Below are 26,080 nucleotides of genomic sequence, written 5' to 3'. Positions count from 1 at the left end.
CTACCAATACTGAGAAACTACGCACATGCTTAAAGCACATCACAACATGAGTAATTTCTCTGCAAAGATGGGGCCCACGAGACTGTATTTTTTTTTTTTAACTTTTTTTTTTTTTTGAAACGTACTCCTATATATCTCACTGTCTCCACAGCCACAAGGACAATTGGGACCTGGAAATCTGATGAGGACAGTCCACCTCCTGTCCTTTATCACTTTCATAGTTGCAAGAATATGTGCTTACAAAAATACAGTGAAAGACAGCGGCAGGTAGGACGCAGCCTCTCCTCGTAAATCCTGTTGTTCAGTGCACAGAGCAGCCTGTGCTGTGCCTTTAACATCTTCCTCTTGCAGCAGATCATCCCTGACCTACTGCATTTCTGGTAATCCCATTCTTGGTTCAAAGGTATACAAAGGGGGAACTCAACCAAACGTTTTGCTAAAGTTATCTCATCTCCAGCCCTTTACAAAACTTGCAAGCTAAGCCTCCCAAAAGCCCTGTGAAGCAGATAAAATCTCCATTTTAGACTTCGGGGAAACTGAGGCACAGTAGCCTGTAAGGAGAATGAGTCTGCAGCTCAACTCTCAGTCCGTGGGTCCCACTTTAGTTACGTCTTTACCTTAATGCGATAGTACGGGACGTGTTGTGAATCATGGCCTCTGTACGGGCAGAACAGCAGTGCCAGCTGACACGACGAGCCCCAAAGAGCCTACAACCCTACTACAGGAGCTGGCACGTGGGGCTGGAGGAGCACAAGGGAGCAGCGTACGCCACTGAAACAGGGAAGAGAGAACAAGGTCCTGGGACTGTCACTGACATGCCGTGGGACAGGAACAACTAGCTGGCATCCTAGTTGGCATCCCCATCTCCCTTCCTTGGGGAGAGCCAAGGAAGAGCAAGAGATCCCACCCAGCCGCGCTCTGCCCCGGGGCTATCCCCGCAGAAGGGAGACGATGCACGGCACAGGTGAGCCAGGGTCGCCTACTGACCCACGAGCTTCATCCCCAGCATGTTCGTCTCCGTTTATTTCATCACCTCTGTGCTACGCTGCATGTTTTTTATACAGGAATAATTAAGTCATTTTTCAGCGCTCCAACACGAGCGGTCCCAGTTTGGTGCCACTGAAACAAAACCAGATCTTCTCCCCTTGCTTTTCAAGTGACTCCCGACCTACCCGCCCCGGGATGAAGCGCCTGGGCCAAGTTTCACCACGCAAACAGCGACCTGAGATGTCTCTCACACTTCTGCTTCCAGCCAATGCTGCTAAATTTTTAGCTTTTAAATCTTAGGGCAGTTTTGTATATGCAAAAACAAATCTAACTGGGGAAGCAGCTGCATGCTGAAAGAATGCTTCAGCTCGCTACAACTTGCAGCTGCTTCACCCACTTCTTTAATGGAAAGGCTCTGGTAAAAAAAAAAATCATCTTCAGGAGCACTGCACTTTCACCCCCCACACCTCTACACACCATCCCAGGCTGCCCAGACCGCCACGCTCCCCAAGCCCCAGCTACCTCGCTGCAGCTACCTCGTCACTTTGATTAACAATTAAGGCCAGCGCTGCCAACTGGATTTTATTATTATTGTGAACCATTTATTTTATTTTATTTCTTAATGCACTATATGGGCCACTGGGACAAATTAAATAAAAAAATCGTTTTCTGCCATTCAGGCAAGCAGCATTCATTCCCACATTTTTAAAACATAAACACCATAAATAAAATATTAAGCTGTCAAACTGTCACTGAATCTTCCTCCTGCAGTAATACCCCTGGAGAAATAGTTATCAAGTCGTCCTTTCCCAAGGAGCTGGCACAGGCCTCTCATCTGCCATAAGAGAGATGCCACAGAGATCCAAAAAAATCAGCGTTGGGGGGGTCTGGCCACAGCAGGAACAGCTGCCACAAAACCCCAAGCGTTAAGGGCTGCTCCCCCCTCCCCGCAAAATAAACTGGGAAGAGCAGAGCCCATATAGGTGCAGGGAAGAGCCAGGCGGGTGATGGATTTTGGCAGTGGAAAGGGCCACGCTGAACAGCACAGACAAACCCAGCACTTGGAAGGGGCACCTTCCCCCCACAAAAGCATCGGCACTACGACCTGCAGCTTCTTTTCCATCTCGTTTCCAGCACCCCAGATATTTGCAGAGCCACAGGGAGCGGAGCAGGATGGAGCATCTGCCAGGATGGAGAGCCCAAGTCTCCTTCACTCTTCCTTTAATTTGGGAAGAAGATGTTTTAAGAAAACAAGAGCATTTCATAAGCTGTTGAATGCGGGAACTTCACCGGCTTGCTCACCGTGCCTCCCTGGACCCGAGTCGCTGCTGCCTGCAGCCGAGGTGGTCTGGCTTATAGGCAGCACAGCAGCCTTGGGGAGCCCATACAGCCTCCCGCGCTGCGTTCACGCGTGTGCAAACTGACACGCAGCCGGCCAGCGTAAGAGCAGAAGGAAACCTATATAGCCACATTCCTGATCTTTGCCCCAAAAGGCTGGAGACTCAAGAGCGAGCAATCTGGTAAGAGTCAAACGGTAAGGAGGCTGCTGAAATGAGCTGTGGCATCTCATTAAATATTAGGCCTTCTTTCTCCACGGCATGGCAGGACATGAAATCAAACCTGTACTTCACAAGCCTGACAATATGCCAATGCAAGGAATTAGTGCTCTTCCCCCTCTTGTTTAATTTTTTTTCAATTTAGGATCCACCTCAGTTCCCAGAGTTACATCCCCAAAGCTGCAAGACCTGCCTTTGGGCAGGCACACATGCAGGAGCCCCGTGGGATACAACTCCCTGAAAAACAGTATTGATCCATGAAAGCTTCAGCTCATCCCTGTTGTGAGAGAAAGAGCATCCCCTGAAAGCTGTGCACAGAGGGAATGTGACGAAGGGATGGGAATAAAATCATTCGTGGACGGACGGTGAGCATCAGCCGGCACCTCCTCCGCGGGATTCAGATACCCACAGCCAAAGGCAACAGACAACAAATGGAGCAGAGCGCACTGTTTGGCCAACTTCGTTAAGTCTACCAGGGTCTGAAGAGCATACGTCAAGGTAGTCTTACACGGTGACAAATACAAGCGTGGCTAAACTCAGCAATTCAGCTACTCGGAGAAGCAGGTAAACCCCATCCACTGCCTATTTTCTGGCTAAACAAGAGGGGGCAACCAAACGATTGACATCTCTCCTCACCAACTTGGTCGATGCCTACAGACACCTCCTGTTCTCAGCAGCGTGTCCCAGAGAAGTCTCCCGCTCGCTGTCGTCCCACAGGCAGGTGACGCTCAGGTCAGCGATGCTTGCAGAGCGTTTAGAAACCCTTTGCTACAAGGGAAAAGGACGCCTTGATCTCATCTCCCTGGTGCTCATTTTACATGGCTGAGCACAGAGGTAGGGAGCAGCCAGGAGAGCTGAGCCCCGGCAACCTGAGCCAGTATTACAGCGTGGGGTCTCTCAGCTGCCAAACAGGCTCCAGTGGGGTCACAGAGGAGCTACACAGGTCACAAAGTTGGCAGGACAAAGAGAAGAGACACATACCTGCTCCAAAGAGCACTTGGGCACTAGCCTAACACGATTCAGAGCGTTTAACTAACACTACTCTTCTGTCTCCATCTTCCAGGTGCGTTGCTGCTTTCCCACCGCCCCAGAGAGGTCAGCAAGCTGGAGAAGCCCGCGGGCAGCCTCACATCCAGGTTTTGACTGGGAAATGGGAACAAATACTCCCATCCTCAGCTCACAGTCAGCCAACAGCAAAATTCCTCCTTCAGAGCTACCTACCAGCCACCCTTCTGACTAACAAGCCTTGCCCACACGACAGCGATGGCCTTGCTCTCTTCACTGGGACACAGGTATGCTGGGCGAGCTTCCCACGTTACAATTTTAGAGGCACGAGAAGAGAGTCCTGGGCTGTGCCCATCAGCACCCTGCTAAAGCAGACAAGCAGCACGTGGTGATGATTAACCGCCCATACGTAGTGTGGAAAAGATGCCAAAGTCCTTCCAAAAGACACACAGCACAGCTTCTGCCTCTGGGAAATTTCCAAGGAGCAGGAGGCAACCTTCTGCCTGGGAGGGACAGAAAAGAGCCCTGGGAAGAAGTACATCTTCCAGAAACACCCAACACAAACCAACTGCAAGAGGTGCCAGGGCTCCTCCTAATTGATACAAAACTGCTGTGCTCCACAGAAAAAAATGCATTCCTAGGACCGTGGTACTCACCGCGTTTCCACCGTCTGTGGCGGGTGGAAGGGGAAGCGTGCAGGGGCTCGGCATGCTGCCGAGTCAGCCCTGACCTTTACCAATTTCTGCATTTTTATTTCAAGCATCTGTAGGACCTGTTTGGGGATAGGCTATTGCAGAGACCCCACATGTCAAGATTTCTGGATATAAAGCAGGGATCTGGAGGATCACTATAAATGCACGAGCTATTTTGTGGACACTGATCTCCGAGAGCCTCCTGCCCCAACTTTAATATTCAAAGATTTCCCTTGCTGACTCCAGGAATCAGACATTCAGGTTTTAGGTTTAAAGTTATGCTAATAAACATGAGGTCAACAAATAACAAACCAGTTCCAAGCCGAGACTTGCAATTGACTATAGTTTTTACCGAGGTGATTTTTTTTCCTTCGCCTTGAGAGAGAATAAAGAAAAAAAACACAAGCCCAGAAAGCACTCCAATTTTTAAAACCCTTGCAAATCACCTTCATTTGCCTAGGATTTGAAACGTCACAGCATAGACGCAAGAGCAGAACTCTTGGACTCGCTCACGCGAAAGACAAGGTTTTTTTCTTTTTCCCAGACAGAAAAGCAGCCAATTTTAGAACATTGAAAAAATATTTTCCAGAGACCCGTAAGTCACATGAGTCACCCTTATTTGCAGATGAGCCCAAACCTGAACTGCAACACCATCACTCGTGCAGAGCAGAGGAAACCAAAAGCTGGATCAAAATGGGTAGCTTGTCTCAGTGGCTCTGCAGAAGGCCAAGGGAGATGAGAAGCAGGCGGAGCATAGGCACGCCTCCTCTTACACAAGACTGCCATTATACATCAAGTCAAGTAATCTAACTTTGCAGGGAACAAACTCAGGGTTGAGGGCTCTGCATAGCAAAAGGACAGCCGCTTCTCCAGATTCGTCATTTCTCCAGTGGGGCGGCTGAAATGGCACATTTTCCGCGCTGGCTGGGAGAGGGCGGTGGGCAGTGCCGCAGCCCACCCGCCGCGCAGCCAGGAGCCAGAGAAGGTTGCGTGCCGAGGGCCGCTTGCACGGCTACAGCCCCCGCGTAACCAGCCCCGCGGGCTCACACGCTCAACTCGGCCCACGAGACCAACGGCTCGGACCCCGGCTAGTTGCCCACCCGCTGCCGGGTGGGGGGTGCTGTCCCCAGACCCCCGCTGACCTTCCCACCCTGCGCCCACCTGCGGCTGCTTCCCTGCTTCTGCCCCCGCAGCACAGGCAGGGGCTGTGACCGGGACAGCTCGTTATTCGCCTCCCATCGCAGCGAAGCCCGTTAGGGTCTCCGATAGCCATGCCACCGCATAGTTACAGCAGCGCACGTATTGCATTTTACCAGCTTGCCTCTGACGGCAACCCACCGAACCCTTGGGAAACCGCTCCGCATGCACGAGGGGAAACCCAAACACCACAAACCCCTCCTGTTTCCCTTCTCTGTGCAAAGAGATTGTGGCAGGTCAGGATGTGGTATTTCCACCATGCCCCGCTGGCAGGTGCATCAGGAGAGGGTCCTCCTTCGTCCCAGCCGCTGCCTGCCAGGGGGACCGGGACTTACCCGGCGGGGGGGCTGGCACATCCTGGGATCCCAGTTACAGAGGGACAGGAGAGACAAAGGATGATTATTTTTCCCCACTAAGGGATTACAGGCATGGAGCAGAACTCGGATGCTTTACGTCGTTCTGCGAGCAGGACCAGATTTGGAGCGGCTGTGGCACAGCACTATAGCTCGTAACGAGAGGCTTTGTGGTTAGCCATGAGTGCATACCGCCTCCCCCCAAACGGCAGCAATATAACAACGTGCAGCACTGCCACAGCATCCTCCTCCCGAGGATTTTAAGGTGCTTGGCAGACGATACGGATTCACGTAACCTCACAAGCCCTCTGAGAGGGAGTAAAGTAAATGCAATAAAAAAATGGAAGGGATAAGCAGGGGAACAGAGAAATAAAACCGCCAGAGCAGCATGTTCAAGCACGCGCAAGAAATCAGGGACTCGGGGGCAGCTTCCCCCGCCGCTAAGGTGGAATCCAACAGGCAGCAGCGCTCCAAATCCTCGGTTTGTTCAACTCGGCCCTGGCCAGCCTGAGAGCGTTTCCCAGCACGCCCAAAGGGCTACAGCAACAACAGCACTCGCACTGGAGGCATCGTATTCATTTCCACTGTCCTGCTCCATAGAGGGTCTCGCAGCAGAGCAACTTGAACTGCTGGCAGCCCCCAGCCCTAAGGAGCAGCAAATAACATCCTCGCTCTGCCCGAGAGCCTCGGTTTTGACTTTTGAGTTTCAGCAGCTGCAAGTGATGGCCCGGGGTCTCAGCTGAAGGATTTCCACCCTGCTGCCCGAGGGCTGGGGCTGCTCTGACTGCATTTTCCAAACATTCATGCGGCTTCCCAAACACCCCCACCTGCCACTCCCCCTTTACAGGTGGAGAAAAGAGAGGCACAGGCCAAAAATCCCAGTGCCAATCAAGGAGGGAAGCAGAGAGCCCCAACACCCGGCCCCTGCTCCAACTCGGACCAGGCTGCTGCTTTTATTCACTTCCATGTGTGCGTAACCGGCTGATAAATGGATTTGCAGCCAAAGAGTGACACACCGTGCAGTTCCTGAACTGCTTCAGCGATCGCTCCCGGGAATGGTACTGACGGGCCACTTTTGCTCCAGGGGCTTGTTTATTTTTTATGAAGCTATTGCCGGGAGTTGGGAGAGCTTTATTGATGCTATTACACAGGCTGAAGGAGAACAAACCTCTTCCATGGACAGAGCACATCCTTGAGTCAGGAGCTCGATTTTGTCACCCTACTGAGCCCACAGCTACCCAGGTTGGGCAGAGCGTGGGGGCTTTCAAAGCAAATTTGCAGTAGCATATCAGGGCACCGCTACCACCCCTGGGGTTAGGAAGCAGCCCCGAAGGCTCCCCCCGTCTCGCACCCTGCCCAAACCCTAGCCTGAGCCCGACCCGCAGACTGCTGCCTCTGGCTTAAAACAGACAAAAACTCCTTGAGCTGCGCCCAGGTCCCCCATTTGGCAGCCGAGGCAGAGGCCGGTCCCAGCCGCACAGGGAGTCCCCCCCAGCGAGCGCCGCCGCTCGCATCCCCCGGCCCGACGCCCGGAGCCCAGGGGCTTGTGAGAGGTCACGGCTCTTTTCTGGTCCCCACGGGAAAAACCTCTGATCGTGTATATACATGTACGTACGCGCCTCTCGACCGCGAGCCCCGAGCCTCCCAGCTGTGTCACCCCCCCTTCCCTCGGCCAAGGGCAGCCGCTCCCAGCCGGAGGAGCGGAGCCCGGCCGAGGCGGCGGAGACAGCTCGCGAATACTTTACCCGCGGCGTTACTCGATCCCCCCGGGGTTTGCCCACCCTGCTCCCGGATTGCCACGGCTGCCATGGTGACGAGCACGAACGCTAAAATAAATACAAAGCAACGCGAAGGCAAAGCGAAGCCCTCCCCGCTCCCCCCCCCCCGCCATCCCTCCCCGCCGCGGCAGGGCGGGATGCTCGGCTCACTCACGACGAGGGGGATGGTCCTCTCCTCCCGGCGGAGCTCCAGCCTGCCGGCCGCCCTCTGCCCGCTCCGGGCGCTGCCGCTGCTGCTACCGCCGCCGCCGCTGCCGGCGGACCTGCCGGCGGCCGCCGAGCGGGGTTTGTTGTCCTGCCATAAGTAGTAGAAAGTGCCCAGGATCCAGGCGACGGTCAGGATGGCGATGGCATTGGCCCTGATCCTCCTCATGCCGAGCGCCCCGGGGGACCCTGGGAGCGCTGCCTCGACGGGCAGGGGCGGCTGCGGGAGGAAGGAGGCGAGAAGCGGCGGCGGCGGCTCCCCCCGCACCGCTCCGGCCCCGGCCCCGGCTCCGCGCCGCCCAGCCGCCGCCGGGTCCTAACGCCTCGCCCCCCCGCTCCGCCGCAGGGGGCGGAGGGCTCCGCGCCTCCTCCTCCTCCTCCTTCCTCCTCCTCCTCCTGCACCCGGCCTGGCCGGCGGGGGGAGCAGCCGGCCGGGGCTGGGCGGCTGCCTTGCGTGGGTGCCGCCGAGGATGCGCCCGGCGCTCCAGCTGAAGCGGGGAAGGGGGGGGGGGGGGTGGCAGCCCCGGGAAAAGCGGGTGCTCCCGTGTGGCGGCGGGGGCCCCCCGTGGCGGCCGGTTGGGTGACCGGTGGCTCAGCCCCAGCGCCACGCGGTTCTCTTTGCCGCGAGGCGGGTGGCCGGCGAGTACCCCACGGCACGCCGGACCTCGGCACCCGCTCCGTGGAGACGGGCCCACCCCCAGGAGCGCTGGAGCTGTGGCCCGTGGGCTGCCGTGGGTGCTGCGCAGGGCCAGCCGGCGGCCGCACGCTGGCACAAGGGCTGGGTGCCGGGGCAAGCGCTGTGGCCACCAGGGCCTTTCCAGCCCGGCGGGAGGGCACGCGTGGCAGCGGAGGGGCAACGGTGGTAGGGTTCCGCCTTACAGGGCATCGCCGAAGCCGTGGCAGTAAAAAGCTCGCCGAAGCCAGCCCCGCGGGCGGCGTAGGCAACAGACCATCCAGGTTGTGAAACCAAGCTACGTTCAGTTCAAGCACAGTGCAGCTGCTGTGGAACTAGGGCTTAAGGGTTTGAGCGAGCAGAAGGAGGTACCGAGAAAACTCTACCGGTGAAAACGCCTGCTTAGAGAACGTGGGTGCCTCCAAGGCACCTGACGAGGGGATTAGAGGATTTGAATTACAGCGCAGAATATGGCAGCAGGGCTTCTAAATTACTTTTTGCTTACCTTCCTCCTGGCCAAATCCCTCTAAATGTAATTACAACCTGCCCTGCTAAATTGCCCTTTCAGGTTTACCCACACACGGCTCGTTTCCTGAAGCACAGCACAGTATGAAATTCATCTGTCAGACTTGTACTGTGCTAGCACTCGGGGCAGAAGGCTATTGCTAGGACCACCGCCTCCCAGGGCTGCAGCATGGCTCCACACCAACCTCCCTGCAAAGCACACTGCACTCCCGATGCAGAACGGCGTTACAAAGCATCTTATATCCTCCTAGGTACCTTTCCCAATAACCCGTCAACCACCCACAGCTTCCCAGGCCGGCTGATCACAGCCAGCAGCAAGGGGAAGTTTGAGGCATTCCAGGCAAAACCAAAGTCCTCCAAGGGATCAACAAAAACATAATTAGTCCAAGCTGCCCAGTCCATGTTTGTCCCAGTGGTACAAGTGACCTGTGGAAGCTGGGCTCCCACTGTTTTCAGTCTCTTTCACAGTCCTACAAAAAAAAGGGCAGCTGCTGTCCTATGTGGGTTTGGATCCAGCAGCTGCCTGGGTTGCAGAGGGACATGAAGAGAGGCAGAGGAGCTGTATCCAGGATTCAGGAAAGGGAAAGACACGGGAAAAAGACATGTTCATGTCCCTGTGACAGCAGAGCCAGCACCATACGCTGCCTCCTTGTTACCACTGTGCAGATCATACCAGACTTTGCTTGATTCCTTCTCAGTCTTTTCTCACTATCCTGCAAGATTCACTACAAAAAAGCAAATCACTCAAACGGTGATGGAGAAATGTGTGTGAAACAGGAGAAAACCCTCTGCCCCAACACTTGAACTAAGCAGACGGCCTTCTCCTGCCTTTCCAAGAGAGCTGCTTCCCCCTTCCACTGCAGTCATTCATTTTCTTCCCCCGTTGCCCTCCCTGCTAGCACACCCTACACGCTGCCATGCTGCCACAATTGCCTCCCCGCACCACATGCGCCACTTTCAATCATCCTGATGGTGATCCCCACCCCACAAGCATCTCAGCCTCAGCCAAGCCTCTAACAGTTCCCTGCAAGGTCAGCCCAGCATCTCCTCTTTTCTGCTCAGAAGACACCTAGTTCCCTGACTCTTCAGATTCTCCAGGGACAAGATAATTTTGAGCACTCTTCCCTTTCCAGAGCAGATACCACCTTCTGGGCAAAGACACCTCGCACTCTATTCCCTATGCAGAACAAGGGCAGGAGGAGCCCTGCGTTTTCACAGCATTACCACTTCAGTTTTGCAAGTGCAGTCTAACATTTGCCATCTACTAATAAATCCCAGCACCTTGTCCATAGTACAGTACAGGCTCACCCTCTTAGGGCTGGCCCCAAGCCTTCCCCCCCTGCCCCCCCATGCTAAATGGGTGCAAAGCCCTGCTAGGTGAGCAAGGGAGCAGAGCCGTACGGGGCAGGGCAGCGCTGCCCGCAGCAGAGTTCAGGGGGCAGCTGCCCGCACCCAGCTGGCCCTCGTCGCTGGAAGCACCTTACACACACAAGCCTTGACAGCTGACCGCGTGCCGGTGGGTGCTCTCTGCCATTAAGGGGCTCGTGCGCCTGGAGAGGAGGCTCCCAAGCTCTCAGCGGCGCTTCCTCATGCCTGCAAAACACACCGCCGAGCCCTCTTTGCTATTCTGCCCCCATCACATCCTGTTATTCCCAGAGCCTTGCCAGCAGTTCAGAAAACAGCACAGAAAACCCAGAAACCGAGTTTACTCGTACTACCTGGGTAATGTGGCCTGCTGGCAACTTACACGAGTGACAGGAACCCTCCTGCACAGAATCACCGCTTGCCTTCATTAAATCAATTCGTTAATTACAAGAAAAGCACAACCCAGATAATTTAACCCTTTCGTTTGAAGGCCCCAAATCCCTTCCAAGGGGAGGCCTGTAGGTAAGTGTCAGAAACAAGCAGAGAGCTCTGTAGGCAAGCTTCAGCAGAGCCCCGAACAGAGAAGTCGGCTCTGGTGTAGGAAGGACAAGCTGAAGTTGAAGGGGTCTTTCTCCTAGGAGAAAGTCGCTTTTACTCCCCTGTCCCTCCAAGAGTCAGCACCAGAACGCACACGTTGTTCCTGCAGAAACACAGCCAGAGCACGGGGTAGCAAAGCTCTGCTCTAACCCACGACCCCAGCAAAGGGCACAGCAAAAGCACCCAGTTACCCACCCTCAGAGCTGTTGGCAGAGCAGCTCACACTTGCCCGCAGGTACCCAATTCAGCTCAGATAAGCCAGATTTGCAGAGACCCATTATTTACATTGCCTAAGCTTTGGGACCTATTTGAGCTGGAAAGGGTTAGGGAGTGCTGACAGGGGCACTGGGGCCGGCTGACCTGAAGCAGGCAGGACCTCCAGCACAGCTCCAGCAGAAAAGGCACATACTTTTGCAGCACCAGGCTTCCACACGCTTTGAAAGTGTCTCCACAGCGATGTTTCATCTTCAGGGCCCAAATACCTCGCTGCAGGATGACTAGCTCCCGGGTCCAAGCTATTGGTACCCAAGGTCCTGTGTTCTGCAGCCAGAATTTGCGATGATTTCACCTCTGACTGCAGAGCTTTGCTCCGGAATCTCGCCTTTCTTTTCAAAGGCAATACACTTCTAACCTTATGTTTCTACAGGGATCTCTGACAATATAAATTGTTCAAGTACAGCTATACTGTAAGCTGCAACGTTGCATGCAGATATTAGAGCCAGTCCCACCAGAGAGAACAAGAGTTACCAGAAGCAGTCTGGCACGGAGATCTCAACACAACCTGCAATGTAGATGTACAAGGAATATTAACAGTGATAATACTACACTGCTGATCTTTGCAAAAGCATCAGCTAATTCAATAAATGCCCTAAGAGAAGTGACCTGAGAAACATAATATAATAAAAACCAAAGGAATCAAGATTATACAAACCTCACAGCAGAATTATGGAGTCTTACCACCACACTTGTTCTTTTTCAGTTTCCTCTATAGCTGTTCCATGTTAGAGTTAAGTCTTTTCTTATTTTGTGACAAACTTCATACAGTGCAATAATATAAGGGACCCCCTGACGATCCAGGTGGCTGATTCTTTAACATGAGCATAGACTAAGTATTTGGTGAGTAATCTAGATACAGAATGGGGAGGGAGGAATATGACCGGCTACACAGAGGAAACTTACATAGGGTTTGAGAACCTTATTTTATTTATAATCACAAAGGCCCTGATCAGCATCACCTTCAATGCAAAGATATCTCTGAGGACCCTGAATATTAAAACGTGCTCTTGAGAAGCCATTTTTATGTCTGTGGCTGACAGCCTTGGTAACAACATCTAGGCGAACAGATCTGGTATCCCAACTTGCCCAGATAAAATTGAGAAGATCTTTGTTGCAGGTGAAAAGACAAGCATCGTCCAGATCTGTCTTCAGAAAAAATGAAGTGTGGCTGAGTTTCAACTATGAAACATCTGGAGAATGCCAAAAGTTTTTTCTTAGCACTACTCTGATCTGAGAAATCAGGTCTGCTATATTTGTGGCCTCCAGGCATGGAAGTGCCATCTGAAACATGAACATAAGGACTGTCTAGACTCTGGAAACAGTTTGAATAAAGTCATCTAGAATTTAGCTAAGAACATTTAAGGAAAACTAGCATTAGGGTTCAGGGGCTGGAGCAGGTCATGCTCCAGAGCGAAATGAGAGTGGCATGTTATCCTGCTGGGATGAGAGGACTTGCTCAGGGAGAGGCAGCTCTGCTTGCCCGCAGCCACTGGGAGCGGAGCTCTGCCTTGCCTGAAAGTACTGCGCACCTACCTCTGCTCCTGCCTGCTCGCTCCAAGTGCTACGGACTGGAGATCCAGAAAGTCATGCATTTTGAAGTCAAAAGGGACGAGGACACAAACACAGCTTAGCTTCCCGTAGCCCTCCAGCCGCAGGAGTTCCTTCTTATAATTCTCATTCCAAAGCCCACGCATACACACAGCTGAGACAGCTCTGACACTTTCCTTAGCTAAGCCTCCGTCATGGCTCTTAGCTGAGTTGTACAAGGGAAGAGCAGCCTCAGTTCAGGGATTTTTCACAAGAGACCGCTCCTCAGAGAGCTCCTTCTGCACGGGCAGAACAGGGGGCCTGGGAGAAGGCGAGACATCTCAGGATGGTTTTCTCTGAACTTGCTGCTACTAAGTGGCTCCTTCCTCCTCCTCTGGCCCATCCCTGGGCTGGACACCCGTCCTCCCTGGTGAAGCTCCTGGTCTTTTCCCAAGCACAGTCAATGGTCTGCTTCCAGGTCAGGAATAGGTGGGTAGGAGTGGGTGAAAGCGATTTACATATCGAAGAGAGAGGACTCAAAGCTCGTCCCCAATTTCAGTTCAGGAAAACTCCAGGAAAAGGAGGGAGAAGGGGAAATGTTTCTCCCAATGGGCAGAAAGAGCTGAAATCCTTTCCTGACAATGGATGAAAGGCGCCTCTGATGGTCTGACCATAGCATCTCACTGTGCTCTTCATCCAGATCCAAATCATACCCCTGTAAGCCTCTGAGACAAGGTTATCCATACCGTAATGCCAAGATGGCAAAGCACGTGCCATCGTCCTCCACCACGCGGTTGTTGAAAAGAAAAAGAAAAATGTTATCTGCATTACTCATCTACATTGGCCAAATTCCTAAACTGCCTGAAATACTCCCCTTGTCTGAAGAAACTTTCTCATGCTGGTCAGAGGGAGTGGGTATGTGTGTGGGTTTCTGAAAATCCATGTTGCTGTGCCTCAGGTCATGTCCTCCACATCGTTGGCTTCAGTTGCGGCTGGGAAACTACAAGGTGCACCAAGTCCAACAGCTTGCCTTGCTCATGCCCTGCCTAGAGATAGATCCTGGCCAGGCAGTCTCCAGCCCTTCACCACCAATGCCACAGCCACGGGCACCGTAAACAGGCCAGACAGACAAATCACTCCCCTGGGAGCAGCTCCATCCTTAATTTATCCTGATGCCCAATCGGAATAAGTACAGAGGGTGGATGCCAATTAGTTCTGAATTTAACAGAAGATAAGCTGCCTAGGGTGGTATATATGCTCACCAGGACAGAAATACCTTCTGGGTCATTGTTTCTGGCCAGTGTGCAAACAGTAAGGTGGTGGAAGGGAGTGACTCAGGGCCAAGTTAAGGCAAATAGCATAGAGTTAACTGGGAACCAGGATTTCAGTTGCTCTAAGTTGTACAGTTAAACATTATCTTAAGTGCTAATTTAAGGTCACTGTAACCTTAACATTATTTTCATGAGCATGTTTTTTAATGAAAATGAGAACATAGAGAAGAATTCCCAATAAGCTGTAATTAACAGTTCCATATCACACTTGTGCTCTTCAAGTACAAAGAGAAAAACAGCCACTGAAAGGCTAACAGTGGCAAGATGAATCTTCTTTGACAGTGTGGAAGAGCCAGGAAAATCTTCAGACGTGGTTAGTGGGGAATCAGGACACCCCTCTCTCCCCCCTGGGAGACAGTGCCATTAACCCTCTCTGAGCCAGGTAACCCACCTGTTTGCCACCACAAGACTAGATGCAGCCCTAGTGAGGACTGGAGTTATGGCAGAATCAGGCAGGAGCTATCAACAGCACCAAAAAATGCTCTAAATTCATGCAATCTTTTAAAAAAGTGTAGAAACAGAATAAATATTTAAGTAGTAATAATTACATATTAATACAACTTATTAACTAGAAGATCCACTTATAATCAACCTGATTCACTTTATGAGCCCGATATAAATTTTTGCTCTCCCTCCTACCACTTCTTCTTATCTCCTTTTCTCACCCCAAATCATTTGCTTCTCTTCCTTGCTGCATCTTTTCTAGGACATGGATTTATTTCCCACCTTTATGGTAAAGCACGTAGCACTTTTTCTGGTGCTCAGAATTAATTAACAATAAAATCTTTTTATTACAATCTGACAACAATTTGCTCTCCTTTATTGGCAGCCCACCACAGCGCCGACTGTGACCTGAACTGCAATTTAATCCTCATAGAAATTCAAAGATTTTACAGCTCAGTGTAGCTACCAGGTTAGTGCTCGTAACAGTCCTCTTGGCTGCAAAGCAGAAGCAGCTTGAAATGCTCATCTGGCAAAATGATGAAACTCCTGTCTTCCACTACAGAGGAATTCCATATGAAAACATGACAATCTGGGAAATAACCTGTGAAAAATATTCTACCCAGTTTCTCACAGACCCCATAAAAGGGGCTTGCACACTGCACAGCAGACTGGGTTTGAGTCAAGTGCAAAAAAAAAAATGCTTAACTTTCCTAAAAGTCACAATAATGTATTTATTTTTGAAACTCTATCACTCAAAATAGCCTAGATAATTAATGGAAAACTTTCCAAAACATTCCAGCCCTGGCACTAGGCGTGAGAAACTCCAGGCTGAGGGGAGGCCAGAAATAGGAGCCACGGATCAGTCAACTCCAGAGGCACTGCAGTGCCCCTGCAGCGAGCCTGAACCCGTAACCTCTGCCTGCCGGGATCAAGATCCATCTCCAGGTGGCAACTGGAGAGTGCAAAAAAGCCTGAGTCCAGAGGACATCAGGCATCCCCATACTGTTAGGTGCAAGAACCAGGCGGATCAACACAGCATTAAAGATTTATCAGTTCCTACCTTTCCCATCTGCATTATATTGGAACATCTTTACTCCCAGGGAGGTGGGTGAAGGGGACTTCGAGGATGGCAAGAATATTTATTGAAATGATAGCCCCCGGTGGAACTGCAACCAATAAAAGCTGCTGACCTGCAGCAGGCCAGCAAGCGGTTACATCAGCCTGGAAGACATCAGGGCACTCCACGGGGCAATGCACAGACAACTCCATCAATGTGACACCATTTGTGATTTAAGAATAAGGTACACAGGCTGAGCCTGGCAGCATCCCTTTCCATTGCAATTGCTTTAAACAAAGATCCAGGTATTGCTAAGTTTCCACAAAAGCGCCACTAACTTATTTTGAAGGTCTTGCAGAAACAGAGCTGCTGTCCTCTCGTGACTTTATAAAGTAATCCAACACGGGAACCCCTTGCACTGGGATCATGCAGGTCCGGTCGTTTTGGATGAGAAACCCTCAGCAGTGACAGCTCTGCCTGGGAAGACTTGGCGATTAAATCTCTGCACAACTCCAGCCCCCAGCCTCTGCCAGTGGTGGGACGGGTCAGCAGCCTGTGTGCGACATACCTACCTCTCCTTGCTCGGCCCTTCTAATTCATTTTGTCACGGCTTCAGCATTAGCATTCAGTGTTTCTCTCCCACGTTGGGGTCAAGCACCGAGGCAGCGTGGGAGGATGAGAAAGCCAGGCTGACCTGCGCCATATCGCAACCCAGAATTAATGAAGCACGAAAAGTACAACGACAGTCGGGGTTGCAAGAGAAGCACTGGCAGGAACCACCTCACTGAAGGCAGCTGGGATCTCAGCACAGGTACACATAACCTCCTTGGCAGCAGGCCTGATTTAGACTGATGCTGCGAGGTGCTGGGAGCACTTGGCTCCAGCTGAAGGTGATGAGGAGTTTTGAGGGCATTTGTGCTAGGGACCCGAGTTCACATCATCCCTGTTTGGTATCTCCACACTTGCAGGCCCTCTCCAGCTCCGAGTCCTGTAGCAGGCATGTGGTGCTCCCCAATTTGCAGATCAGGTCCCACAGAATGAAAGGAGATTTGGAGGTGCAAGCCTGAGGACGGAGTTTTCCTCCAAAAACTCCCCAGTGCTGGTACCCGAGCTGGCAGCCTCACCACGAGCACACCTGACACCAGGGGCTATCTATTACAAAACATCCCAAAGGACTGCTAGAAAATGCAGCATTTAGGACATAGTTAGCAAGAACGTAAGTTACACTTTAGTGAGTGAAACCAGTGGTTCATTTTGCCCTAACACACTGTCTCCAGCAGCAGTTGCAAGAGATGCTGCCTAGGGAGAACTCATAAACCTGGCCCCTTCCTGCCATCCATGCCTCTCATATTCCCCCGAGATACCCACCCCTCTTGTATGGGATGCAGTCCTGCTGTTCCCTAGAGGATCTGTTTATGGCAATAGACCCTATATATTTACATAATCACCTTCTTAACCTCTTAATAGCATCTGCTTCCACCACCTCCTGTGACACCAAGGTCCGACACTTCACTACATGTTGCACAACAACACTTCATCTTTTGTATGTTGTAAAAGAACCTCCTATGTGCGTCACCAAGTCCCCCCTGGTGCCCAAGCAGTGGGATTTGGTGCATGGCAATTCTCCATCCACCCTATCCACTGCCTCCCTGATTTTTGCCCTCTCAGCCAGCCTTCCCTTCCCCAATGGAGGAGTTCCAGACTTTTTCTCTCTCCTTGAAAGGCAAGGTGCTTCATCATTAGGAAGCCATTTTTATAACATGCACTGCATAATCAAGAAATGTAATAGAGATTACATTTGTAATGGGGAAGGTCAGACTCATATTCTTTAAATATTCACATTTTAGGACAAACATTTTTTCCTCCCCCTAAAGGTGAATGCTTTAGAAGTGCTGAACAAAATGAACTCCACCACTTTAACATAGGAGGGGGGAATAGGAATTATGAAGTAAGAAATTCCACTATTTAAAAAATGACCCCTCATTTTTCCTTATAATTGTCTCCAGTACCTGAATGCACGACTTGGCAACGAAGAGCTGTCACTGTGGGAGCGCAGCAGCCAGAAAAAGGAGTGAGAAATAGGAGAAACTGCTTAAGCCACTGCGAGTAGAAGTGGCACTCTTATTTGAACGCTTGCACGTCTGCAGTGATGCTCAGCGTATCACTGCAGCATTTTCAGACGCAGAGATACATCGCTGCATGCATATACATGTGTGCACACGTTTCACACCCTTAGATTAGTTTCAAGTCCAACTCAAGTTTGCAGCAGACACTACTTTCTCTGGTGCTGGCTGAAGGCAAGGAAAATACCTCCCTCAGGAGCCAAGAACCATTGCAAGCCCGACCATTTCTGTTTGAAGGTCACAGCAAGATCAAAGAAATGTACCATCTCTAGCAAATACATAACTACTTGCACATGTAATTCCTCTACAAATGTATCTGCTGCAACATACCTTTCCCCACAGAGAGAGGATGAAAAAGGCTCTGTGCAACAATTACAATCATGCTGCTTAATGGCATACTGAAGAACACTTACAGATTATTTTAGCGCAGTAAAATCTATATAGACAAAAATAACCATATCGATGGGCCCAAGCTTTAAAGCCCCATGTACATCTGTGCGCAGTCTCAGCCTGCAGACGGTTACGCTACCGTGCATCAGCGTGCTCCTGGCCTTTCCTGCTCCATAGCCTGGCTTTTTCCTGCTCCAAGCAGCCAGCTCAGCCAGGCTCTGTCCCAGTTCCAGCCCTACCATCACAGCACCTCAAACACACACTGGGCTCTCACATACCACATTTGTGCTCTGGCTGGGTGGCAGCAGCCCCTGTACTCATGTCTCCAGGGGTGGGAGGCAGCTCTCCCCTACCTGGCATCCCTAGAAGCACCTGAGAGCAGCAAATATAGAAGGAAGGGAGCACCAGGTTCCTTTTATCATCAGGTGCAGGGAGGAGCTCAAAGACTACAGCTGTGTCTCATAGGGCCATTTGGTCCCTGCCAAGCTCTGAAGGACAGGTTTGCTTTGACAGTTTTCCAGTCCTCAGGGACTTCTGCAACCGCCTCAAGATAATCTGGGATAAAACAGATTTTCAATAGATTTTACCCATTTTATTTTTTATAATATTCTCCTGCTCTCCAAACATCACATCCTCATTCATCTCTGAAGGCTGTCGTACAAGCAGCCTCATCGTGTTTGGGATTTGCTCTGTCTAGATGGGCGGCTGCTCAGATCTCAGCGGTGGAAGCTGCACCCTCCAAGCTCTGGCCCACCCGAGGCCACTCTTGCCACCCTCGTGAAAGTCAGCTTTGAAGCCTAACTTCAAAATTCAGTTCCCATGTCTAGGCTTTACAGCATCTCACAGGGCATTTCTTCCTCTTCCAGCATTCGCGGCGAGACCAAGATGCAGATTTAAGATGGCTTGTTGTTCAAGAGCATAGATCCAATTTCATTAGACTCTACTCTGAGCAGGGGGGCCAAGGAGAAGAGCCACATTTCATACCTCTGAGCTGCCTGTCTCTGAGGACACATCACTGCAAATGGCCCACCAAGTGGAAAACCAGAGCTGGAGGGACTGAGCGGGCAGGCTGGTGACGGCTGCCAGATGCCCCTTACGCATGGCCAGCGACCTGCTCCAGCGCAGCCGTGACAGCTTCTGTGCGTCTGACTTTGTTCCTCCAGACCTGGGCTGAATGCCATTTTTCCCACAGCAGCTTAAAGGATGATTTAAGTTAGTTCAAGCCTCTTGCTTTGAGCTATGTCTCAAACTGATTTGAAAGCATCAAACGAAACCAAGGCTGCCCCATGGCTGAACCGAGTACAGATTTGTGTGGCCATGATCTCACCACTGCCCTTGCAGCCTTAGCATTCACCTGAACCTGGAGGGGGCCTGCACTGGTTGGTGACCAGCTCACACAGGGATGAAGTGCAAAATGACATGATGGCTATGGGACAAATCCATCCTGTGCATCCCCCTGCAGAGCAGAGGTGAGACGCTGTCAGGAACACACGGGTTTTCTTCAGCAGGTTGCACGTGCACCAGAGGCTGGAAAGCAGTGGGGAGGGAGTGAAACACAGCAAGGGAAGATGGACCGAGTTAAAAAGAAACGGATGGAGAAGGATGGAGATTTGCAGAACAAGACAAACGATAATCACCACACTCAGGAAAGAAAAAAACCCAGTTCTTAATGGACAAAGAGCAAACGCTCCACTTCTTCCCATCTCCCTCCTCCTGCCTTCTCCTCCTTCAGGTCCCTCATAGCACCTGGATCAAAAAAAAGAGCTAAGAATAAGCAATGATGTGAGAATGTAATCAACAGTGAAGGAAGAGAAGCGTTTTCTGTCATTAAATAACACAGGTTGACAGCCTTCTGTGATGTCAGGAAGTGGGAAATGAAAGGTCTGAGCCAGTAGAGCTGACAATGACAAAGGGGAATCACAATGAAAAATGTCCTATGGATCTGGAAATTAAAGTCCAACCTCCCAGAGTCTCAGAGAGAGCTGCAACAAGAGACTGCTGGCCAGAGGACCGATTTTGGGGAAAGCCGGGAATTCCTTGGCCAGGTGTCCCATGCATCGCAAGGAAAAGCCAGAAGGCTGTTCCTCTCATGGGCACACTCAGTGCTGCCCTGGCTGCTTCGGGACAAGCCTGCAGGAAAGAGGAAAGAGTCCAATTACCGAAGCGAGTGAACATTAGGTGTAATGTAAGGAAAAAGAGGGAGAACAGAAGGCAGATTGCTCTCTTACTGCAGGTGAGGCAGGACAAAATGGAGGGTTGGTGAATCTGGGGAACCATGGGAGAGGAATAAGGATGACAGAAGATCCGCCTATTTTCTGGGGTGCAACTAGCACCACATCCATCTAAATCTGAAGTTGTTTTAAATCATCTGCAACAGAAATTATTTGTGATGGCATCAGACCGTCAAGTCATTGCCCATTCACCATGAACTGGGGCTCACCCAAATTTCCATGCATAGTTAGGCCACCAGCCACTACAGTATAACTAACAAAACTTGCAGTTCATTTTTGGCTCAGATGCATTTCTTTCACTAATAAAACATTGGAACCAGTGACCCGATACTGCCTTCCATGGACTGAACTGAGGCAGACTGTGCACATTCATCCAGGTGCCCATTTTTTTTGCCCCCAGACTGAGCAGTCAATAAATGAGCTACAGCCAGTGCACTGAGATCTAGAAGGGTTTGCAGGTACTTCTGATTTTGTGCCCCCACTGATTTTGTCATTTCTCGACCTCAGCCCCCATGTCATGCTTTGCTGTGGATTTATTGAAGTCAAGAGTTCGCAGCTTTGAGCAAGATTCAGAAGAGTTTATGGATGCCAGGGAGGTCAGAAATGAAGAAGTGGGACAAACAGACAGACCTTAAGGAAAGCACTTTCCTCCCCTCTCTGAAGACCGATCAGCTGCAGCTCTGAAAATCCTGTTCAGCAGCTTGGTCTCCTTAAAATGCCCCAATCTCACTTTCTTTCTGTTCCACACACCCCCAACTATTTTGCTGCCTTTGGGAACTGTTTTTTCCAGCACCATTACGCTGTTTCCAGCTACGCTGCACTTGAAGTGCAATGCCCTACCACTGCCCCACCTGCTGAGGCGTGAGCTCAGCTACTGGGGCACCAGCAGCCCTTTCTAGGGACTCGAGGTTTTAGGAATGACGGGAACAGACTTCCCCATGGGAGCTGTCTGAAGGAGCAGTGACGCATTTCCTACATTCGGCATGTGTGTTTTGGGTGTCCTTGATGTGAAGTTAACGGGGACCAGGAACCAAAGGTGAAATTGTGAGTACCGTAACGACTGAAGTGAGAAGCGGAGGAGCTCTGTTCCCCAGGACTGCCTCTCACTCCTTTGCTCCTGAGGCAGGCTGGCCCCCAGCGCTGTGACAAGCTCCCACCTTGGTTCAGTGACACTCCCAGTGCCCAATTCCTCAGCAGGCTCCTTTGTACAAGTCTGCTGGCTCGCAGCAGGGGTCCAGGCTGCCAGCAGTGCATAAATGCACATAGCCAGGAGCCTGAGGTGGGGACACAGAGATTTAATGCCTTTTATTCTCTGTTGTCGGAAAAATTGTAATTTACTCAATACATGTTTTCACTGTTAAAAGAAAGAGGAGCTTGTTGATACACAAGTAATACTGCTTTAATATACTGACAGTGTTAAACCAGTGCAGCTCCCTCAGGATGGACACAGCTGCTGGATTCGAGGTGTTTATAGCACTTCATTGCCAGGGGAATGAACTCTAACCACATAACGGACCTTTGCACCCCCCTTGACAGCATCAGATCAAATTTCGGTTAGATAAACAAAAAGACCATCCAAAATCCACCCCCAATCCAAACAATAATTAACGCCATGTACGCGAGGTCTAAATTTCTGGCTACCATGACAGAGACAGATGCATCCAGAGGGTCCTCTTCAGACAGTCTGTAGTAGCTCAGAAAATAGGTCACTTGATGCATCTCAGCAGGCATTAACAGGCATAGCTGGTAAGGACCACTGACATTTAAGTAAGACACAGCCACGGTGTTCCTCAAGCCTGAACAGATGATATCTGCTCATCTGTCTCCTTGCCGCTATTGTCCATCTCCCCAGCTGGCTCATCATCAAGTTACCTCACAAGGGTTTTGTTCGCACAGTGCAGCTGTTGATGGGCAGGCATAGTTTCAGCAGAGGCAATAATGACCACAAAAGCAACTTGAATTCCTTCTTTGTCTCCTCCATGTCAAATCTGCAGAGCAGCAAGGGCAGCACACGTGCGTAGAGGGAGTTTCTACTCTGCCACACACTGTAATTGGGAACTCAGGTTACATGTCTCTGACACTGTTCCCTAACATCTTTTTATGTCACTACCACCACAGTCCACTGACAAATATAGGAAGGAGGGTGGAGAAGCCCTTTTTGCCTTATCAAGCCAGCACATCTACAGCACTGAAGTCTTTGGGATTAAAACATGCAAAATAGCTTGTATAGCTTACCACCAAATCTGCCTGAACACCAGTGCTTCATTCCACAGACACCCTTACTATGTTTACCATTACTCCCTGCATCTCCCACCCTTAAAAGAAATGACGAGCCAGCTAGAGAACAGAGTACTTCAAAGATCAATCTGTGTGAAGACTTTGAAGTTCTTCCTTGTAAAATACTCTGTTAACTAACCGACAGTCCCTCCACGCAGGAGCTTTTCTGAAGCAAACTGGAGGAGTGTTGTATCAATCCCCCCTCTTCAAACCCTAAATGCAGTTTGGGAATTCATGTCTGTAGAAACACGCGAGGCCACTGTAGCTGGCATTTTTCAGTCAGCCGACTCACTGAGAGTCTACTCACTGCTGAGTATTTAGAGTGGGGAAGGTGAAATTAAATCCTGCTGATCATACAGCTCATCCCCAGCAAGGCAGGCTCTGCCACATGTCTTGGTGATAGGAGACTTGCTGGAAAAATTCTGCCTAGCTCTCCTCAAACTACCACAAAAAGTAATAATCAGTTTTCACTCTGAAAATATGAAGTGTGAAAACCAAACTATCTAGGGAGAACCAAGCTCTTCACACTGACCACTAAGGTCAGAGAAATTGTCTTGAACTAACTAGATTTTGGCTTCAGTCCAGCACAGCAACTCCTAGATCCCCATCCTTGCCCTCACGAATCATTTGGGTTTGGTTTTGGGTTGTTGTTTTTTTTGCAGTGTGCCTAACACACAGCACCCCATGGCTTTTGGAATCCCGTTCAAGTTGATTGTGTTTTCCAGGCTTCCTCCTTCATCTTTGTTCAGGATGTAAGTATAGTCCTGTAAGGACAGAAGTGAGAAAATCCTGCTGGTTTTACTGGCATGTATTTCCCATCTTGGTTTCGGCATAAATTGTTTCTTTGTAAAGCAGTTCCATTTAACTTCCCAGGAAGAAAAAAACAAATACCAAAAAATTCCCCCAACAAGCTCACAGGGATTTATAGAAAAATAGGGCTGGTGAGATTACCGACTCCATTGTCTCCCCTAAGTGAAGTTCTGAGATTTTAAAAATGAGCGCTTACTTAGCAAGTTTGTTTAGGTCTGGAGGTTTGTTTTTGTATTTCTTCTCAAGGGAGCAGGGACTTTTGGAAAGCTACTAAGTTGCATTTTTCAGAAAAATCCTCATTTGGCTGGTGTCCTTTTTTGAAGCATTTGACTAGAAGAGCAAAGTGTGGTGCTAACACATAGTGTGAGGAGCGAAGGGGAGGGAACATGTGCCAAGGTCACCTCCTCAGCGGTAGCAATGGCAGGCTTCACAGCAGTGATATAAAACCTCCCTCTGATACAAGATACCACTCACAGCTACTTTTTAAGAGCTATAAAAATCCAGAGCAGGCACACATTAATTAAAGCAGTTCAGAGAGAAGCGCTATGTGTCAGTCCTGGCAGCGGGTGACTGAAGGGCACGTGGCGCGCATGGGAGCAGAATGCCCATGGACTAGCTAAAATATTTTAGTTTTTATCACCTCCAGGTTTGTCAGTGGGCAGCACAGATGGTTTGCAGCTGGGGAGCCACTCAGTGCGCTTGGAAGGAAGCAATGTGACCTGTGTTGTGAAGCAATGCGTATCCTAAGGAAGTTTTTCTTCATGACTAGCCCAAATCTCCTTCATTGACATTTAAGTCCATAACCTCCTGTCCTACCTAGACTAGAAAGCGGACCACGAAAATCCCTCTCGTCTTCACTACAGTATTTTTCTTATTTATTGCCTTGTCTCTCAGTTCTTCTGGGCTTTGGTCATAAGCCACATTTCCATGCTGGTGTCCCCTGCAGAGCACACGGCTCACCTTCCAGAGTGGCAGGTCCTGAGCAAAAGAGGCAGTGAGGACAAGGACCCATTCAGGCTTCCCTCACCTCCTTTCCCTCCAAGGTTAGGGCAAGGCAGGCTGAGAGATGGTTGAGGTTATTACACAAGTGCAAACCTGCTAGCTACAGCAATTTTTCTTCTTTGGCCCCTACTGCAGCCTGTCATGAGAAATAAACTTTTGCTATGAACCCACTGACTAGCCCCAGCTGGCTGTGAAACACATCCAACTGAAGGATGATGGCTAGCAGGAAATCTTTCTGGTTTTAACTGGTGATTATTCCAATTGAGGGAAATAAAGATAACCCACCTTTTCTAGCTCTGTCATCTATCTACCTGTATTTACCCCACCTCCCGGCTTCTTTATCCAAAGTTGCAGCAGCGCTTCCACACTGCTGGTAGCAAGAGCACTCTCCAACCTTTCACTACACACTGGAAACCTTGAAAGCAGGGGAGCAGAACTTGGGGGATGGAGCTAATGGGGCCAGAGCCCAGCGGCATTTGGAGTCCTAATGCCCGTTTACAAGTCAGAGAAAAAAAGAAAGATACCTGGGTATTCTTGAGGGTCTAATACTCAGCACCACCCATGGCTTTCCTGCACAGAACATGCACTTGAAGGCAGTTTTCTCCCCTGTAACCATAGCTTTTGCCAGGCAAGTAGGGATAATGATTTTTTTTTTTTATTCTTGGTGCCTTGAAAGGGGGTGCCACTCCCATTTTCACATGCCACCAGCAGTCAGTCTCTCTGCTTTTATTTACGGCTAAAAGTCCTGGACAGAGTCAGGGCACAGAGGAAAAAGGGAAGAGTGACTGGCAGATCTCAGCTGATGCAAAGTACTGTTTGGCATTTTTCAAAGGACAATCAGTTGGAAAAGATCTGCTGTTAATCAATGTGAAACAGATACATGTCAGATCCCCACAGAGCACACTACATGCAAAACAGCTTCTTAGAGCAGCAGCTTTTTGTGGAGGGAGTTTGGACAGGCAGTTTTTCTCTTAAGCCTGCATTTCTGACAGCTGCCTCGTACCTTTTTCCAAGACTTGTCACATTTGTGCTGAGATATATAAATGTTTTCTCTTTTTTGCTCCTTAACCACTGCACAATCTTTCCATTTTTTAAGCAAAGAAAGATAGAAGCCATATTTTATATCATCTACAGCTGAAGCTGGAGTTTTTCCTGTACAAGGAAATGGTTTCTTGTTATCTGAAGATGACATCTCTATTTTACAGTAAAAGCCTCCATCCTTTTTTTCAGTTCTCTTTACTCCCCCCATCTCAGAAACTGAACTTATCCAATAGCTTGCAAAGAAAAATAATAAAAGAAAGACGGTTTTGCTCTGTTTCCTGGCGACCAACACCACTGAGACCCCAGGTAGTATCACTCTGGCTAATACAAGGCAGAAACAAGCACTGCGATAGTTAAGTGGGAAGACAGGATGCAGCACTAACCTTGGTGCAGAAAATCCTTGCCACAGCTGCCTGCTCTTCATGGTGGAATTCACAGTGATAGAGGAATCTCTTTTGAATATGGGAAATTATGTTCCATGTATGTTTATTTGGCTTTTGGGTTTTTTTTTTCCCCTTACTTTGCTTAACCATGTTGGCTCTCTTGCATTACCCTCTCTACCTGTAAAAGCAAAACTCCCTTGATGCAGGGCTAATACAAGAGGGCACACTGTGGCTCCCTTAATAACTCACAGAGAAA

The 26,080-nt window shown here is 50.2% G+C and overlaps 1 protein-coding gene across 2 annotated transcripts in view; it reads right to left on the bottom strand.

Annotated features, from left to right (window-relative positions):
* Nucleotides 1–8,101, bottom strand: part of GALNT16 (polypeptide N-acetylgalactosaminyltransferase 16) — a 79,212-nt gene extending 71,111 nt beyond the window's left edge. Inside the window, exons 1-2 of one of the 2 annotated variants that reach the window (XM_069784218.1) lie at nt 7,832–8,101; nt 7,723–7,798 (exon numbers count right to left, since the gene is read on the bottom strand). In XM_069784218.1, the coding sequence (XP_069640319.1) occupies nt 7,723–7,798; nt 7,832–7,941 (186 nt within the window). In that variant the 5' untranslated portion in view covers nt 7,942–8,101. Of the gene's footprint in view, nt 1–7,722 lie in introns of both variants that reach the window. The other variant, XM_069784217.1, reaches the window with a different exon arrangement.
* Between the last annotated feature and the right edge of the window lie 17,979 nt (nt 8,102–26,080).

This window comes from Haliaeetus albicilla, chromosome 5 (genome assembly GCF_947461875.1).
Source record: "Haliaeetus albicilla chromosome 5, bHalAlb1.1, whole genome shotgun sequence".
Lineage (NCBI taxonomy): Eukaryota > Metazoa > Chordata > Aves > Accipitriformes > Accipitridae > Haliaeetus > Haliaeetus albicilla.
Note: the sequence above shows the minus strand (reverse complement) of the source record. Positions and strands in the feature narration are given on the sequence as shown.